Raw genomic sequence first — 20,532 nt, 5'->3', positions numbered from 1 at the left:
ATACAAATGAAGATTAGCTCTTACTATAGCTTTCATGCTTCACAAATCTGTAAGTGATCCAGTCGTGCTAAAGGGGGAAGCTGGCTGAAGTCTGCAAAAATAGGATGGGAAAATATCATTGACATAGATATTTCCTGACTACAGAAATTCTCCTGAAACTCCTCACTGTCAGCTTGGCCAACCCTAATAGCTAAGGGCAGTGGTGACTTTACCAAACTTCTTACAACTCAACTTACTACTCTGCAAATATACCATTTATGTATGTATGCTGTAGATATTAAGCTTTGGCCCAAGTGAGCTTCAAGAGACTGAAGCTTTGTTCCCTATAATTAGATTGTAGCTTTGTAAGGGCTGCACACTTGTTAATTTCTGTTTATTTGGAGATGGATTGTTCATTAATTACTATTGTGAAATTGATGTTTCAAATCCTATGTGCAGTAAAGATTCTCCAATACTTCTGAATCCTACTACCCTATTCTGAAAGAATATTCCTTTTCCATTAAAAAAAAAGCAAACGTCTTTATCGTTTTGTGTATCCCTCCGTTCTTCCAAAGTAGTGTGGGAGCATCTACATAGTGTTAATATCCTTGGCACATATCCTACAGCTCCACTTCCCTCTATGATAAGAAAAAATTCCATCTTACCCCTACATTATTATTTATAGTTTGTGGTTCCTGATACTTGAAATTTCCTCCACAGTGAACAGAGATTTTCCTGGAGCAATATTTTTCATTCAACTCATATCTTTCAAAGGACACTTAATCACTTCAAAGCCTTTCCTATTTAGAAAGAAAAAAACTCGATTTCTTTAAATTTTCCTTCCTGATATCCAGAATCATCTTACTAACTACATTAATTAAAATAAAATTGATGTGAATTTTTTAGTAGGACAATTCCAGTTTTATACTTCTGTATGAATCACAGTGCAATGACTTATATTAATGTGAACATATTTACTTAAGAAGGTTTTCTACTCAAATTACGATGTTTAAGTGTTCTGCCCTACTAATGAGTTTCATTGCTTTTTTTGAAATGGATGTTTCATGCCAGGGAGTGGTATTACTGTGAGCTCTGATGAAGCTGAGGAATTTGATTCTAATCTGAGACTAATTCAACCCATGGCATCATATCAACTCATGACAGTGTGTCTGGCCAAAGTATTCTTTCTTTCTTCATTAAAATGCACAAAAGCCAAACTAGGGCTATTATTCAGGTGTGGATTCTTCACAATTTAGAACTTCTGTAATATTATAACCAGAGTGAGAATAACCTAAATTTCTCTCCTCGCTTGCCTATCACCTCCCTCTAGTGCCCCTCCTTCCCTTTCTTGCATGGTTCACTCTCCGCTCCTATCAGATTCCTTCTTCTCCAGTCCGTTACCTTTTCTACCTATCACCTCCCAGATTCTAACTTCACCCCCTCCCCCACCCAGCTAACTCTCCCCTCACCTGGCTTCACCCACCTCCTTCTCTTCCCCCCCCACCTCCTCATTCTGCTTCCCCCCCCTCCCCCCAACTCAACTCCTTTCCAATCCTAATGAAGGATCTTGGCCCAAAACATCTACTCTTTATTCCTCTTCATAGATGCTGCCTGACCTGCTGAGTTCCTCCAGCATTTTGTGTGTGTTAATCTGGATTTTCAGCATCTGCAGAACCTCTTGTGTTTATGACCCAAATTTCTTACTGGTAAAGTTATATTGAAATACAGTTACTTCTTGCCATTGCACTTTACACTCATTTCTAATTATAACTCTCCTCGTCCATAATTGTTTACATTAAGAAAATTATCACACCAGGAATCTACTAGTTCCAATGTTTCCTTACAATGTATAAGGAGGCCATTAGAACCATTGGCGCCTGTTCTAACTCACAGAGTAATCCTGTCACCGGATTAACTTTACCTGTAACTCTTGTCTTCCCCTGCATTGCCATCAAATCCTCCCAGATTCTATCAGTCACCTAAGCAGCAAAAATGGCCGATTACCTTTTAACTTGGACTTTTTTGGAAGATACAAGGGACCCAGCGTAAACCCACATGGTTTACAGAGAAAATGTGCAACCTCCATACAGACGGCCCTGGATGGTTGAAGCCCAATCACAGGTAGCACTCTCTCCCCCCCCCCTTCCTCTCTCTCTATCTCTTTCTCTCTTTCCCCCTCTCTCTCTCCCCCCTCTCTCCCCCCCTCTCTTTCTCTCTCTATCTCTCTCTCCCTCTCTCTCTCTCCCTCTCTCTCTCCCCCCCCCACTCTCTCCCACCCCCCCCTCTCTCTCTCTCTCTCTCTCTCTCTCTCAATGCTGTTGGAGGATGGTGCACAGTTTAATCAATGATCAACGTGGTTTCTGGATTGGACTTTAATTCACACATGATATGTTGCTGGCTTTTTGGGTTGCTCCTTTTTTTGTTGTTAGTTTGGCCTATTTTGAATTGGGGCTGCCTGCAGATAATGAAAACTGAGCTGAACTGAAATATGCCTTTCGATCTTGTATTTCATATTCTGTGCTTTTGCTCATTCTTTTGTTGTTTGCGTGATTTTATTTTGCACATGGGGGTTGATTTTTTTTTTGGAAGGGTTCCACAGTTCTTTGTTTTATGGCTGCCTGTGGGGAAGACAAATCAGAGTTGAATTCTGCATACATACTTTGGTAATAAATGTTCTTTGAATCCTTTGGAATGAGTATTCAGCATGAACTAGATGGCCAAAAATCTGTTTCCATGCTGTATCTCTCTAAGCGTCTATGATTTCTCCTCAGACATATGATCACTGAGCTGAGAAGAAGATTCTGTAATCACCTGGAGTTGTTTTTTAAGTACATGAAGACAGATTTCTCTAATCAGGGACTTTGTGGTGAGGAGCTATTAGTTTAAATTTATCATGGTGAAGGAGATAAGAGGTTTAAAGAAATTTATTTACAGAGTGAATTAAAGAAGCAGGAAATGAACAAATTCATGCTTAAGACAGAAAATTGCATTTTATGTTAAAATGAGCAACTATTTGAAGCAGGAAAAGGTGCAAAGCTCTAGGGGCTGGGGAATGGTGTCATGCTGAAGATAATGTGAACTAATGGAATTGGCTTCAACACTTTCAACAGCTAACTGAAACACTCGCAATGGATTCATAAACATCAATAGTTCTATGAGTGAAAAGATAACAGAATGTTGGAAACATACGGAAAGAAAGGGCAAAAGCATCTCCATAAATCAATTGCAATAAATAATTAAGGAAGTCAGACAGAGCAAGTCTGAAGAAGCTACAAGGCAGCTTTTAATCTTTCTTCCATGTAATGAACCGTGATCCATCTTTGACCTAAAATTGATCTATCACATGGTGCTCTGCATTATTTATCTGCGAACTGAATGAACGGAGCAATAAATTCCATACTTAAAAGCTGAAGCCAGAGCTAATTTCTGTGAACAATATTACTTTAATGTGATTGGAGAAAAATACATTCCTTTTACCGGGTGTATGGGTTGGAGCCTGGATGCTTGTTCTTAAGTAACAATTCTCAAGAGAAGGAGTCGAAAGCTCTGTCTGCACAACACAGCAATACCACTGTTAGTAGGACAATAGTGTCTGAGGAGCATTTATTTAACTGAAGACTTGGCAGTGGGAATAATGTGCTATACAAGTTCACTAAGGATTTTAACAAAGAAATGTTTAACTACAATAAGGTATTTTAGCCAGAACTGCAGCAAAAGATAATTCTCACCATGTGATTACTTTGGTGGCCTCAAAGAAAAATAGGCAATTAGAAGTTACAAGTTTATGTAACTTACCTAGCTAAAATGCAGCAGTTGCAGAGTTAATCTTTCAAAGATAGAATTATCCTTCATTTGCCTTAAAGCCCTGACTAAGCTAGTCCAAATATCACAGTGAGATAATGTTATGTCAAAAGTAAGCCCATTTGAAAGGTAAGATCATGGTGCAAAATATTTAAGTGTTAATGACAGCTTATTTGGAATAAGATATGAGTTCTATTTGTAATTCCAGGCAGAGGGGGCTCATCAGCTCAGCTAGGAGAAGGAAAACTCTAAACTCAAACCTCTGCTGCCTTGCGGTTATACCCACTCATGGGGAAGGCTTTGGGAGTAAACCCCGAGGGAAAAATCCGGAGCTGGTGTCCCTAAGGTAGTCCTACATGGAGTTCAACACTGACTGACAGATCCTCCTGTTGCCAACCTGCTGTTCCTTTGGATTCATCAACTTCTTAGAGAGGTGGAGACTGTTGCATGGCCAACAGCTCGCTGGCCATACCATACTTGGCTTGCGTATCGACTTTGACTTCGACACAGACAGCTTGGACACAACACCCATGGTCAACCACTAATTGATCCTTAATTAGATCAATGCTGATAAAAAGCCAACTATTATGTCACTGCTAATGATAACGAATTAATCATTGCAGGCAGGAGTGGCTGATGTAGAGCTGCAATCTTTGGATATCTATTTTGCTTCAACAAGCGCTGCAGACATCTTTGACTCCCAGTCACCATCAAGTGTTCAACTTAAACACACAACGGAAGTAAAAGCAGATTTGACCACCAGCTGCTGAAAGTAAAACAGTATTTTAGGGTCTGGGATTGCTCGTACAAAACTCAACTGATGTTCAACCTAAATGCATCTCACTCCTTAAAAAGGTCTATTGCCTCATTTTGTTTTCAACTGCTCAGCAACTGAAATCTTCAGAGATATCTGCTTTTAACAAGCTGCTGGCTTTCCAACTGAACAGTAGGGAGGATTGATGTCAATGAGGACTGAGGACTAAAGTGTCACATGGAAGACCTGAAGGCTTATAAGAGGCCAGGTCGAGGAGTACGGAGGTCTGCTATTTGAAACTTGGAGCAGGGAGTCTATCTGCCATTCTCTACCCTACCTTTAGTTCAAAAACTCACCATGTAAATAGCAGGTAATGTTTGATTTTACTGATGTCAATGAATTTGGAAAACACCAGGTGTTGACCTCAGACTGGTCCTCTGTCCTCTCTCATACACAAGATCTAGGCCTTAGATTTTACTTCTTACTCCTAATTTGATATTGTGAAGGGCAAATCTGGCTGGAGCCATTCCATTTCCTGCCTTTATCAGTGACCAGTTAAATGCGTGAAAGACGCGCAACCTTGGTTGAATTTATGGGTCGTAACATTTTCTAAAGAAAGCTGAATGCTCGAAGAGTTCATATTTGCTCAGTCTTTATTTTTTCCTGCGCTGTGTTAACTGAGACTGATGACAACTTGTTTAGATAATATGGCCACAGCTTTAGGTCCAGTATCGCAGCAGTAAAATAGAAACTATAGCAGTAGAAAATCAATAAGTCAGGGGCATCTCAGACATCCCTTTGATGCCCATGTTCAGTCAAGTTTGTTAATTGGTAGGCAGCATTTCCACCTTTGAGGAAGAACATGATAGGATGCTTTCTATAGTGCATTGATAAAAATTGGTAAAGGTCAATGGTGAGGTGTCAAATGTCTTTAGCCTCCTATACAAGTTTTCTTGTCAATTGGCATCTATGTGGCTGGACCAGGACAATCTATAGTATTGGTGATACTCACACTAAAGAATTTAAAGCTCTCAATCTTCTCAACCTCAGGACAATTGATGTAAACAGGAGCATGTGCAGCTTCGTAAACACAAAATAATCTGCAGATGCTGGGGTCAAAGCAACACTCACAACACGCCGGAGGAACTCAGCAGGTCGGGCAGCATCCGTGGAAAAGATCAGTTGACGTTTCAGGCCGGAACCTTTCATCAAGACTGTAAGGGGAAGGGGCAGAGGCCCTATAAAGAAGGTGGGGGGAGGGTGGGAAGGAGAAGGTTGGTAGGTTCCAGGTGAAAAACCAGTAAGGGGAAAGATAAAGGGCTGGGGGAAGGGAGGCAGGGAGGTGATGGGCAGAAAAGGTGAAGAAAGAATAGGGGAAAACACAATGGGTAGTAGAAGGAGGCGGAACCAAGAGGGAGGTGATAGGCAGCTGGGGGAGGGGGCAGAGTGACATAGGGATAGGGGAAGGGAGACGGGGAGGGAATTACCGGAAGTTGGAGAATTCTATGTTCATACCAAGGGGCTGGAGACTACCTAGACAGTATATGAGGTGTTACTCCTCCAACCTGAGTTTAGCCTCATCATGGCAGTAGAGGAGGCCATGTATGGGCATATCTGAATGGGAGTGGGAAGCAGAGTTGAAGTGGGTGGCTACTGGGAGATCCTGCCTGTTTTGGCAGACGGAGCGGAGGTGCTTGATGAAGCAGGCCCCCAATCTGCGTCGGGTTTCACCGATGTAGAGGAGGCCGCACCGGGAGCACCGGATGCAATAGATGACCCCAACAGACTCACAAGTGAAGTGTTGCCTCACTTGGAAGGATCGTTTGGGGCCCTGAATGGTGGCAAGAAAGGAGGTGTAGGGACAGGTGTAGCACTTGCGCTTACAGGGATAAGTCCTACCTGTAAACGCAAGTGCTATACCTGTCCCTACACCTCCTCTCTTGCCACCATTCAGGGCCCCAAACGATCCTTCCAGGTGAGGCAACACTTCACTTGTGCGTCTGTTGGGGTCATCTATTGCATCCGGTGCTCCCGGTGCGGCCTCCTCTACATCGGTGAAACCCGACGCAGATTGGGGGACCGCTTCATCAAGCACCTCCGCTCCGTCCGCCAAAACAGACAGGATCTCCCAGTAACCACCCACTTCAACTCTGCTTCCCATTCCCATTCAGATATGTCCATACATGGCCTCCTCTACTGCCATGAGGAGGCTAAACTCAGGCTGGAGCAGCAACACCTCATATACCGTCTAGGTAGTCTCCAGCCCCTTGGTATGAACAAGGAATTCTCTAACTTCCAGTAATTCCCTCCCCCTCCCTTCCCCTATCCCTATGTCACTCTGCCCCCTCCCCCAGCTGCCTATCACCTCCCTCTTGGTTCCGCCTCTTTCTACTACCCATTGTGTTTTCCCCTATTCTTTCTTCACCTTTTCTGCCTATCACCTCCCTGCCTCCCTTCCCCCACCCCTTTATCTTTCCCCTTACTGGTTTTTCACCTGGAACCTACCAGCCTTCTCCTTCCCACCCTCCCCCCACCTTCTTTATAGGGCCTCTGCCCCTTCCCCCTACAGTCCCGACAAAGGGTTCCAGCCCGAAACATCGACCGATCTTTTCCACGGATGCTGGCCCGACCTGCTGAGTTCCTCCGGCGTGTTGTGAGTGTAGCATGCGCATACACAGCTTCCTTCATGAAGTCAGTGACCAGCTCTTTTGTTTTGCTGAAAATGATGGAAAGGTTGCAGTCATGACACCCTGTCACTAACTCCCTGTTCTCCAACTCATCATTATTTCAAATACAGCCCATTACAGTTGTATCAACTGAAAACTTGTAGAAGGGGTTAGGGCAGATTCTGGCCATGCAGTTATGAGTGTACAGGGAGAAGAGGAGCGGGCAAAGTACACAGTTTTGTGGAGCACTAGAGCTGAGAACGATCAGGGCAAATATGTTGCTACCTAGTCTTCGAACAGGGACAAGTCTACCAACTTAGAGTAGACGCATTGAAATTCATCTATTTCCTCTGACCAGCACTGTAAGACGCTGCAACACACATAAAAGTTGCTGGTGAACGCAGCAGGCCAGGCAGCATCTCTAGGAAGAGGTACAGTCGACGTTTCCGGCCGAGTCCCTTCGTCAGAACTAACTGAAAGAAGAGCTAGTAAGAGCTGCTGCATTCACCAGCAACTTATATGTGTGTTGCTTGAAATTCCAGCATCTGCAGATTTCCTCGTGTTTGCGACTGTAAGATGCTGCCTGCCCTGCTGAGTTCCTCTGGCAATTTGTGTGTGTTGCTTAGATTCTCCTGTTTCAGCTTTTATTCAACGAAACTCCAGAAGTATCCAGTGCTACTGTATGTCAGTATTCTGGAGATGCATACCAATTTGACATCTGCAAAAGTATAATGCTCAAAACTTACTTCTTAGGATGTGATGTTATCAGTATGCCCAACGTTCTGTTGTGTGTCCTGGAATGAGCAGACATTTCTGAAGGCAGGTGCAAGTCCATCGTGTGGTTGTGGGTTTAGAATCACAATTAGGTCAGACCCAAGTCTAACATCAGATTCCCTGCCTAAGGGGTTGTAACTGATAGGGTTTTGTGACCATTGGTTGGCTGCATGTTCACCACGACAGATTTAACTAATTGAATTTCAATTTCCTCGGCTGTTGAGGTGGGATTTGAAATCGTGTCCAGGTTATCAGGGCTGACCCTGGAATTCCAGCTCAGTAATGTAACCAGGAGATAATGGAGCCCTCTGTCTTATGCCAACTGTAATTCATAAAAACCACAGTCTTATCCTCAGATTGATGCCAACCTGTATTTCGTTTCCTTCAGCTAGAGACAAATTTATTTGTATTATTCAGTAACTCAGTTAGTGAGTGTACTAGCTGAGGGAATGGTCTGCCTGGGAGCAATGGCTGCCTCAGCCCAAAATGCCGCTCTGCCGACTTCCCTTCGTACTGAAGTACAGCCATAAGCGAAGAACCTTAACTCTAAGCAGCACAACTCCTCACAATCTTCCATGTATTATTCCCAAGAAATAAAACATATCCACATAAAAAACATATATTGTATCATCAGAATGTTTATTTGGGCTCGGAGATGATTGCCCTCTGCTGGCAATACCCAGAAGTAAACGTCAGTACAAAGTACTGAACATTTCAGACATTTGTAGGTAAATATCAAATAGCCTGAGAACTACTCCACAGACAAATCCTGAGACTTCATTTTATGTTAGTTGAAGGCGTGGGTTTCTATGTTCATTTATGTCCTATTGAATGGCCTTTAGGCAATGTGAAATCGGAGAAGGTTATTTCAATCATTGGATTCGCTCAATTAGGTCTGAGTTACGGATCATTGACGTGGACATAAGTTCCTTTTTATCACTATGTTTGTGTCTCTAACTGTTTTTCGACTGTGATGAAGTAATATTGTGTATATTTTTGCATCACTTTTTACCTGTTGTGAAAAAGCTCTCAGTATCTCTGGATAGGGAATTTAAGGAACTTTACACAGTAATAATGAAGAAACTAAGAATTAAGTCCAATTATAGATGATACACATTGTGAAGAATTGGCAGGACATGTTTATATCTTATTCCTTATATCTAGATATGTTCCAACTGTAGAAAGCCATGGTTAGATCACAGCCAGTGTGCTTTTATCCTGGATTTTGTGCATTGTGAAGGATACAACATCCATAGAAGAAACACTGTGTGGATTCAAGAATGCTACCAGATTCCATGCTTAGATAACAAGGAGACCGTGCACAGATCATGATTTACTCACTGGAAGTATAGCATTAATCAAGACATTAAGGGGACTGTTTGAGGAAATTATTTCTATGCAGAAGCTCAGTTTAGGGCAACAGATCATGGCCTAAAGTTTACAGTGGTCAGGGGTGGTCAAGTCTTTACAAATGGTAATAGGCACAAACTAAATTACCGAATTTACATATGGACTTGTTAGAGCTTCATTAAATAAAGGTACAAAGAGATTTTGATTCCATAAGACCATAAGATATATAGATTCAAGGGCAAATATATGGAGTTCATCATCATCATTATGTGCTGTGTTGTATGATGTGGTCTTTCCATGACCATGAATGCTCTTGGCAAATTTTTCTTCAGAAGTGGTTTGCCATTGCCTTCTTCTGAGCAGTGTCAGCCCAGAAGGACTTCCATCATACTTTATCAATGATCTCCTAATGTGATGAGAAGGGCTACAGGAATAAATGACCAGATTTTCTAAACAGCGGCACATTTAAGGCCAGGTTATTCCTGGGGTTATGCCATTCTGTGGTGGAAGTGATATCTGCCCAGCAATTATTTGCCACAAATAATACCTGTCAATTATCACCAAAAATGCCCAGAAATGTTTAAGTTTTCTCAGATTTTGAAATAACGCCTACATATTCTTAGTTGTATTACCATTACAAGTAACTTAATAATGTTACTTAGCTGGTTCTGATAGCTATTTCAAAAGTAAGTTAGACTATGTTCAAGCTAGGCTTCTCCTCAACATGAAATATGGATTGCACCTGAGGCAAAATTAATTTTATTTGGAATCTCATTTTCACTTAGAATTTGCACTTCCTGGAGTATAATTGTCCTAAATGTCTGCGGTCTGTCTGCAATAAGACTATATCTTTGATATACTGCATACATGATTGACGATTGTTTCAATAGTTCACTCTCATTAATATATTAAATACCATTTTGTACCAGCTGGCTAGAATTGCTAATCTGTGAAGCTCTGTTTTGAGTTTGGAGCTCACGTACTGTACATAACCAGACTTGTTGCAAATTTGCTTTCAACTCAAAGCAGAGTACATCCAGTCTAGTAACATCCAGGGGTTTTTCTGGCTGTTCGACAGTTCTGCCTTCTGGTTGTCAGACACCCAAACATAGTCAGCTGTGCGTTGTTTTTAAAGATTTGTGCAGGTGTGTTTTTGGTCTGAGGCAAAAACTGTACTACAGGAGATTGGCACCACCTCTAAAAAACTGCAGGCCTGTACTGTAAGGAAACATCAAACGAAATCAGTGACAACCAACACTTCCAGTTTATGGCAGTACATTAATCACTTCAAGGCAACACATTCCACCCTTCTGCCAATATATACTCAGAGGCCACATTATTAGGTACAGGAGTAGAACCCAGTGTTCTGCTGCTGCAGCCCGTCCACCTCAAGGTTCGATGTGTTGTATGTTCAGAGATGCTCTTCTGCACACCACTGTTGTGACATGTGTGTACCTGAGTTACTGTCAGCTTGAACCAGTCTGCCCATCACTCTGACCTATCTCATTAACAAGGTGCCTTCGCCCATAGAACTGCAGTTCAGTGGATGTTTTGTTTTTGTTGCTTTTCACACCGTCCTGTGCAAACTCTAGAGACTGTTATGCATGGAAATCCAAGGACATTAGCAGTTTCTGAGATACTCAAACCACCCTGTCTGGCACCAACAACCATTTCGTGGTCAAAGTCACTTAGATCACATTTCTTCCCCATTCTGGTGTTTGGTCTGAACAATAATTGAACCTCTTGACCACGTCTGCATGCTTTACGCATTGAATTGCTGCTGCATCATTGGCTGATTAGATACTTGCATTAGTGAGCAGGAGTACAGGTTTACCTAATAAAGTGGCCACTGACTGTACATCATAATGCATGTGCATAAGAAGAATAATCATTTTCAATAAAGTTTGTTATGTAACTAATCTGTATGAGTTTCACCTTAATTGTATTAGACCAGGATTCCAGAAAATCCATCTATAAATATACAATATCTGTTTATTATTTTAAGATTGTATGCCCTCAACATTAAGTACACTTTTAGTAAGAAGTCATTATTACAAGATTGTTTAAAATGAGATGTACCGGTTTGAAAAATAAACTATTTCCTTGTAAAAGATAAATCAGCATGTTTTCTTATCTCAGTATTTGCCATGTATTTCACACGGCCTTCATGCTCTCAAAAAACTTTAAACGTTTCAGAGCAAATGAAGTCACCAGAGGCAAACAAGGCAATCACTCTGAACTCAACAAGATCCTGCAAACAGGAAATGAGATAATTGCCAAAATAATTTGTTTTTCATAGTTGAATGGTGAATACTGCATACTGGAAGAATTCCCTGCCCTTCTTTACACAGGGAATGACTGGCTATAACATTGCCTTGTTTTTCCACTGTCAGGTATCATTGAACTAATACACTGTATGTTAACCTTTTAGAGTACTAAATTTGTCAGATACCAAAAATAGCTTTTGCTAAATTTTGCACAATCCTAGTATCATATTCTGAAGGCACATCGGATAATTGATGGAAATTAACATTTGGTACCTTGTCCATTCATCCAACACCTCAACCAATCTATTGTGAAGCAAGTGGCACACACAAAATGCTGGAGCAACTCAGCAGGCCAGGCAGCATCTATGGAAAAGAGTACAGTCAACGTTTTGGGCCGAAACACTTTAGTCCTGGTTGTAGAGATGCACAACTTCCTCTTCAACTTTCTTCAATTCAGTATCTTAGGCTATATAGTTTACATTAGTGATCATTCATTAACATAAAACCAAGTGCCAAATAGTTTGTATTTTCAACATATACGTGTATGTTACTATCTGCAGATAATCATTCCCCGTAACATTAAAATAAATCCTTAAGGGCTACAGCAATGGAAGATCACAGTACTGTTAAAACAAGAGTTTACATTTTGTTGAAGACCAGTAAAATAAAATGTAGAGATCCTGTATTTTTTTTGGAATGCGATCATCAATCCTTTGTGCTGTTGTGCTCATAAGTCCTTTATATGTGGTCATGCATCATTATTGTTGAAAAAGGGTAAAGGATGAATATGGTGTATAAACAGTGAGAATGTAACGATCACAAGTTCAAATGATCTCTCTCCTCGATGCTGTCGGAGGATGATGCCAGATGAGGATTTAAACGACACGGTTTGTGGATTGGACCCTCTAGTTCACATTATGTTGTGTTTTCTGATTCATGATTTCTCCTTTCACTGTTGTTATTTTTGGGTGACTTTGAATGGGGGCGGCCTGCAGATAATGAGTGCTGAGCTGAACTGGACTCTTCAATAAACAAACAAGAGAGAATCTGTGATCTCGAGCTTTCACTTGCTCCTTCTTTCAAGGGAAAGGGGGGGGTTGATGTTCTTGTTACTGTCTGCACGGTTTATTGGGTTTCTCTTGCAAATGGTGATGGCTTTTTGAACACTTCCCATTGTTTTCTTTGTTTCATGGCTGGTTGAGGGGAAGGAGCATCAGGGTTGTATACTCTGAATCCTTTGAAATATAATTGCCCTATTTGCAAAATTCATCACTTTGAACCCTAACTCCTCTCAGAGACGACCTACAGTTACTACATTTGTAAATGTCCCCTGCCTCAGTAATTAGCCACTCAGACCCTAACCCTCAAGAGGGATTTGGTTAGAAGCAGAATGGGCATTCCTCATGCTTCCTGGACCTGCCTCCGTTGAGATTCAGTTCGTCTACAGGTATTCTGTCACACCGAATCCTTCAAGAGAAAATCTGCAGATGCTGGAAGTCCGAGCATCTAAATCCTGCTCACTCTCCTACGCTTTACCCATTGCCCACATTGACTCCAAGCCTCCAAACGTACATTTCTAATTTTGTTTAATGCCCCAGATAGCTTCACTCTCCTCTCTTGCAGCCCTCCAGCCCTCTGCATTTCACTGACCAAGCCCTAGCTCTTCCGCCTAGTGCAGCTCAAGGAATCCAAGCCTGGAGCTGAGGTTCCTTTCCCAACCTCTATTTCTCTGTAAGGCCCTTATTTAAGTAAAAACATCTCTTGAATCAAACTCTTTCTCTAGCTCTGCCCATTTTGTTTAAGTTGCTGTTAAACTGTGCACCTTGTTTGAGACACGTTGAATCAGATGTTATGTGAAACATGGTTCCAGTGAGATTTTGGAATATCGTTCAGAGGAGGGCTTCCCGACCTGGGGTCCACTGACCCCTCGGTTAATGGTAGGGGTCCATGGCATAAGAAGGGTTGGAAACCCCTGCTTTAAAGTGATAAGAGTTGTACAGCATAGAAACAGGCCATTTGGCCCTTCACATCTCTGCCAACCCTCATACCTGTCTGTACTAATCGCTGGCAGTAATTCCGTATCCCTCTGTACTTTGTTCATTCTGGTGGTTCCCATGTGCCTCTTTGTCTAGATCAAAATGAAGGGTAAGCTTGGGCTATTTACACGGATGGATTTGTGATTAAAACCCCTTGCAGAGACCAGAGCTGCACCAGAGATTGACAAAGGTGGACAGGCTGCCTGCTCTCAAGACAGCCTCGTGTTACATTCCTTCGACGCGTTCTTGCAGCTGGCTGCGACGCCCCTCACCCACCACCCCACAGACAGACAGACACACACACACACACACACACACACACACACACCGGCTTTCCGAATGCAGCTGCCAGAAATGCATCTCGCAATCCGTGTCTGGCATGATGACCCGGCGTGGAGAAAGGTGCGCATCCTGTGTGCACACATATCGTCTAGCCGCTTTCCTGCAACCCTGGCCGTCTGAAACACGTCTAATATCTGATCGGGCAGTGGGAAATAAAAATAATCAAAAGGCACAACATTCCAACACGTTCTTGCGCGATCTTGGAAACTTCAGTAGACATAACAAGCCCTTGGCACTTTTCTGCGGTGTTCGCAATTCCAATACATTATATTCAAAGTTTTAATGTAATTTGAGGTAAATGCATTCCTTGGCGTGAAAAAGAAGCGCAGATAGACGATTGAACTGATATGCGTGTCCTAGTCTCGGCTTTGTCCAGCGTGCAGCACACACTATGACTTGCATTGTTTTGGAGCACATGGAGTTTACAGTACAGCAGGCTTTTTTCAATACAGGCTGTTCCATTATAAATCACATCCAAACACTTCGGAGGTCCGAGACAAACTGGACCCGGACGTGACCGTGTCACTGACTCGCCGGTTGGCGCCCTCTTGCCCAGACTCTTGGTGGCAGAAATATTGCCAAATGTAACTAACCAAAAAACATTTTTCTTAAAGGAAAATGTTTTAGAAAAAGGATGATATGTAATTTTCGTGCAGATATTTCAGCATGTAAAAGAGCCAGGAAAAAGCCAAAAAGCCAAATGATTTGCCAGACGCCAACCAAATTGGAAAAAAGCCAGACTTCTGGAATTTTGCACCAAAAAAGCTCATCTTGTAACCCTGATACCATCCTTTTTCTAAAACATTTTCCTTTAAGAAAGATGTTTTTTTGGTCAGTTACATTTGGCAATATTTCTGCCACCAAGAGTCTGGGCAAGAGGGCGCCAACCAGCAAGTCAGCGACACGGTCACATCCGGGTCCAGTTTGTCTCAGACCACCAAAGTGTTTGGATGTGATTTATAATCATACAAATCGACGGTGAAGTGTACTTTCTATACGTAATAACTTTTTGTGGTGAAACTGTGACACCTTCAGCTGTTTTTATAAACCATTTATTACCAACACCCATGGCCCTATCGTCAAAGAAATGGAAAGCTTCTTACCGTAAGTACCAGACACAACTTATTGTAACAAAGACTCCTAGGCAAGATAATGATAAAGTTAAGGCGGTAATGCTGCAAATTGCTGTAAGCATGACCTGCCATTGTGCGATACGTACAGTTGACCACCTGAGTGAAATCATGATAGCACATGGGCAGGAGAGTACACTGGAGCACAGAAAGTTACATAAAACTAAATGTGCATGCTTAATCAGAAACATCATTTCGCCTGCACTAAAAACTGATCTCATTGATGACTTTCAGAACAAGAAATATGCCATCATTATAGATGAGTCTACTGACATTTCAACACAAAAACACTTGTGTATTTTAGTTCGATTTTTAGGTGATGGGACAAAGGAAATTGTAACTGGATTTCTAGGTTTAATTCCAGTGCAAGAGGCTACAGGAGAAAACATATTCAATTTGATTGATGAGGAAATCAAAAGACGTGGCCAGAGTCTTGCAAATTGCATTGGTTTTGCATCGGATGGTGCATCAAACATGGTTGGGTGCAACAACTCTGTGTGGCCTAGACTAAAATATGTGTCTCCTTTCTGTGTGCAACTTAAATGTACCTGTCATTCGCTGGCACTGTGCATTCAATATGCAGTATCCAAGCTACCATCAAATATTGGATTTTTGCTGTCAGACATACCCAACTGGTTTCGCCATAGTGAATTAAGATGAGAAGCATACAAAGAATTGTTTAGAGTGATGAACACAGCTACAGAATTTGAGCTATCCCGAACTGCCCCCCTCCCCTTTGAAAATCCTTCATCTACTCAGTGGCTTGTGCGTGGAAAGGTTATGTTTAATATTTTGATGAACTGGGAAGAGCTAAAGGCTTATTTCACTTCTGCTGAACTAGCCCAATCAAAGTTTGATACAAAATTCAAAGCAAGACTCCTAAAGGAAATGTCAGACCACAAAAACTAGTTCTTTGAGTTTGTAACACCTGTTGTGCAAGAATTTGAAAGACTGAACAGCCGTTTTCAGCAAACCGAAGCTGATCCTCATGAATTGTACCAACAAATATTCTTAGGCCAGAAGAGTCTTCAGAACAGACTGTATGATGCCAAAAGACAGAAAAAATATATTCATGAAGTTGATTTTGGTATCAAATTCTTAACAGCATGTAATAAGTTCCTGCAGCAGAACAACAGTGCTGAAGCCCATCTAGAAATAAAGAATGTCAAAGAAAGACGTATGTCTATGCTAGAAGTTCTGAGTCAAGTTACATGTAGATTTCCATCGGCGAGAGAGACATTTGAAAGTTTATCAAACTTGAGCCCTGTGATAATTTTAAATCAAGTTTCAAGGCCCGTGTTTTCCGAGTTACACCTCTTGCAGGAAACAACGTCAGCACTATTGAAGAACAACACAGAAACATGCCTTTTGTCGATTGGAAAGGAGGGAGGGAATGTCGACTCAGACCATGAGAGGCCTGTGTCGGGTATTTTCATACATTACAAGGCACAGATTGGAAGTCTGTGTGGGGCACCACTCCTCACACAGACACTAGAGCAATGTGTGGTTAAGTGCCTTGCTCAAGGACACAAACACGCTGCCACAGCTGAGGCTCGAACTAGCGACCCTCAGGTCACTAGTTGAACGCCTTAACCCCTTGGCCACGTGCCCCACACATAAGCAGAAGCTCCATTTAGGAAAGGTGGACTCCCTACAGACACTGAACAGTTTTGGATTGGTGTACTTCACCATCAGGCATTTAAAGACCTTTGCCCTTACTTGCCTAATAACCCCTGTCAGCAATGCTGTAGTTGAGAGGATATTTTCTCGTGTATTCTCCGTTAAAATGAAGGCAAGAAACAGAATGCAGCTGAACCTTCTTGATGCTATTGTGAGAATCAGGGCAAACTTGCTTTCAAGCAAATGTTGCAAAGACTTCACTGCATGTCCAGAAATGCTAAAGAACTTCACATCGGACAAGGTTTATGCCGTATGTTCCACTCATTCCAGTGAAGAGGATCTGGAGCTTTTCATGTGATGTGAGTGTGAAAAATATATTGAAATTTGTTTGGCTTTTTCTGTTTTTTTCTAGTATTGTTTGGCTTTAAATTAAAATTTCAATATTCCCGAGAGCCCGGGGGGGGGGGGGAAGCTCGCGTCACTCGGGTCGCCGGCTGGCAGCGCTGCTCTTATTTTGAAGCGCGTCGGGCTGGAGGTATGCGGCGTGTCAAGAGGTCAGATACAATCCGGTGTGAGGCAGGAACTGCGAAGCTGCCCTGGAATGTTTGGTGTTGATCCAAAGGCAAGTCTGCTGGCGAGGGCGGCCGCCCACTTGCGTCAGCCCGACTGGGACAGGATAAAAAGCCCTCGCTTCAGCCACTCAACAGATACAAACTTTTCAAGAGAGAGAGAGAGAGAGAAAAAGACTCAAGACTCAAGACTCAGCAGATCGACTCGATCGCAGCTGCTTTGCAAGAGGAAGGAAACTCCAGTGCAACATGTTTGCTGGACTGAAGAACGTTAACTTTGTACCATTCCTGCTAATGGCACTGGCTTGTTTGGTGAGTTAACTGCATATATATTTTTTATATATAACAGCTCGAGCAAAAAATAAAACGGGAATCTGCAAATACCCAGCAGAATAACTGTGGAGAAGCTGCTGAGTATTTCCATCGCTTCCTGTCTTTCCTGCAGATCTTCAGTATTTTGATTTCGAGATTCAAGTATCTGCAAACAATTTTAGTGGTAATTTTGGTATTAATTGCAACCCAGGTTAATTATCTGCAGAATACAAGGGTTGATTCTAACTTCGGTGATCCTTGATTTACAGGCCTCCGCCAATGAATGCCAGGCTCCCTGTAAATGCCCCGAGAATCCCCCAGTTTGCCCTCTCGGGGTCTCGCTGGTTACCGATGGCTGCGGCTGCTGCAAGGTTTGCGCCAAGCAAGTGGGCGAGGTATGCTCCCAACGCGAGCCCTGCGACCGTCACAAGGACCTCTTCTGCTCCAGGGAGCTCAGGCTCAACCCCTCCGCCAGCTCTGGAGTTTGTATTGGTAAGAAGCGTCTGCTCCTCTCTGGACTTCTACACACACCGTGCTCACTCCTGCTCGTCCAAGCAAGCGAGGGCACTCAAACAAACCCCAGAGTTTCTGGAAAAAAAGAGAAAATGCCGTACACTCGGCAGAAAACATCTTATATTCGGGATATTTTAAACATAATTGAAGTGAGCTTTCGTGTGCACACACTCATTGGTGGTGTAGTCTGAGCAATCTATTCTCCACATTTTGAATCAGAAATTGAAGGAAAATCACACCTCTTTCACCTCGCTAAAATGTTTTGTCAGTTGAAATGTTTTACTGGTTGAACTAGCTCACAGGGGATTTTTTTTTTAAATCTGGTCTCTTGTAGCTAAAGAAGGGGCTCCTTGCATGTTTGACGGCGCTGTATACAAGAGCGGCGAGACTTTCCAGAATGGCTGCAAGTTCCGATGCACCTGCATGGACGGTTCCCTCGGCTGCGTCCCCGTCTGCAGTCCGAGCATCCGTCTAGCCAGCCCGGACTGCCCCGTACCCAGGAAGGTCAAAGTACCCGGCAAGTGCTGTGAGGAATGGGTCTGCGAACAACCGCCTCGTGACGCCATTTTTGGATCCGCACTGGCAGGTAAAATATTTGTCGGTCAACTGAGCATCAATCCAGTAAGGAACCTTAGACTATCAACATTAGGACTGTACTTTGTAACCAAGGCAAATTAAAATCGTATACTGAACAAAGTTCCACAATAGAATTAAATGAGCTGGAATCAAAGACTCTTAAATTACTGTTATTTAATATTATTTTAATAAGTTGTTTTTTAACATGTAACTTACTTAGTTTGAAGGAAACAAATATCAATTAATGTTATTCTTTAGTCGATGGTTCACCTGTTTGATTTTGATGAAGAGTTGATTGATTTATTCTTTATTCCAGCCTATAGGGAAGAGGCAACCTATGGCCCTGACCCCTCCATGTTTCGTGCTAACTGCCTTGTACAGACTACGGAGTGGAGTGCCTGTTCCAAAACCTGTGGGATGGGCATCTCAACCCGGGTAACCAACGACAACAGGGAGTGCAGACTGGAGAAACAATCCAGGCTTTGCAATGTCAGGCCTTGCGAAATGAATATGAAAGAGACTATAAAGGTAAAAAGAAAACCTCCATAGATCAGCAAATTTAAAACTGGAATTTACTTTCAGTCATCTTTATATTTGCTCTGTTTATTCTTCAATTGAATTCCATCTTTTGTTGTTCACCCCTACAGAAAGGTAAGCGGTGTATCCGCACACCAAAGGTTTACAGACCCACCAAGTTTGAATTCTCTGGCTGTACCAGCGTGAAATCCTACAGAACCAAATTCTGTGGCGTCTGTACTGATGGCCGATGCTGCACTCCTCACAGAACCGCCACCCTGCCCGTTGAGTTCAAATGTCCCAACGGAGAACTCATGAAGAAAAAGATGATGTTCATCAAGACCTGTGCCTGTCACTATAACTGCCCCATGGACAATGATATCTTCCAGTCCTTGTATTACAGGAAAATGATTGGCGATATGGCTTAAACTATGCTATTGATCAGAGACCGCGTAACTGGAAAGATTAACCCTCTGAGCTGCAGAGGTCACTGCATTAAACGAAGGAAAACACTGACATGTTGACAACATGTCACAGCACTCAGCCTATATTTTGAAAATGCGTTGCTTGTACACTGTTAGCTGTAATATTGTAAATAATGTACATATGTGTACAGTTGTCTTAAGTTAATTTAAATGTGCATTGTGTTTGTTAGCCTTGCAAAATGGATATTGAGAGACAGTAAAGGTGGAAGAAACCTTTCATGATCAACAGATTTAAAGTCAAAAAAATTTATTTTGAATTATCTTTGACTATTAGTTATAGATCTGACAAAATGACTGTTTGATTATTTTTGTTTTTGAACAGTTGTTGTAATGTTTGAGAAGTGTAATCAAAATTTCAATGTCTGCACTTTTCTAGTTCAGAATAAAATATATTTTTGATATAAACTTATTGTCAAGTCTTCACAAGTAGAATATGCTTAATCATATGACAATAACTACATCTTGGATGCTAATGCCAATCCTCTGTAATGTCATCGAGTTATTTAGACTGCTTGCAAACCTAGGGTCTCATCTGATGGCAAGTCGAGTTTTGAACCACAAACGTCATCCATTTCCACCAACATAACATCAGCTAATTCTGCTCATATGTCTCTGCTTGCTAGAGTATGGATATCAATATTTTAGCAACCTGTTCTCAGCTACTATAAGCACGAGACCAGTGAAAACTTCATTGCCTAATTTTTAAACTTGCTCTAAGATACGCATCTCATATAAGTCCTGGTGAAGTGTTTCAGCCAGAAACATTGAGTGTCTATTCCCCTCAATATATGCTGCATGACATGCTGAGTTTCTCCAGCATTTTGTGTGTGTTGCTCTAAATT

The 20,532-nt window shown here is 42.1% G+C and overlaps 1 protein-coding gene across 1 annotated transcript; it reads left to right on the top strand.

The window, feature by feature from the left end:
- The first annotated feature begins 17,301 nt into the window (after nucleotides 1–17,301).
- LOC134358457 (CCN family member 2-like) lies at nucleotides 17,302–20,095 on the top strand. The gene is given in 6 exon segments (XM_063070699.1): nucleotides 17,302–17,467; nucleotides 17,469–17,600; nucleotides 17,870–18,092; nucleotides 18,448–18,699; nucleotides 19,006–19,217; nucleotides 19,337–20,095. Coding segments are annotated over 6 exon segments (1,263 nt in total). The 5' UTR covers nucleotides 17,302–17,320; the 3' UTR covers nucleotides 19,634–20,095.
- The last annotated feature ends 437 nt before the right edge of the window (nucleotides 20,096–20,532 follow it).

The sequence above is a fragment of the Mobula hypostoma genome, chromosome 2 (assembly GCF_963921235.1).
Source record: "Mobula hypostoma chromosome 2, sMobHyp1.1, whole genome shotgun sequence".
Classification (NCBI taxonomy): Eukaryota; Metazoa; Chordata; class Chondrichthyes; order Myliobatiformes; family Myliobatidae; genus Mobula; species Mobula hypostoma.
The sequence above is the reverse complement of the archived record's forward strand: the minus strand, read 5'-3'. Positions and strand labels throughout refer to the sequence as shown.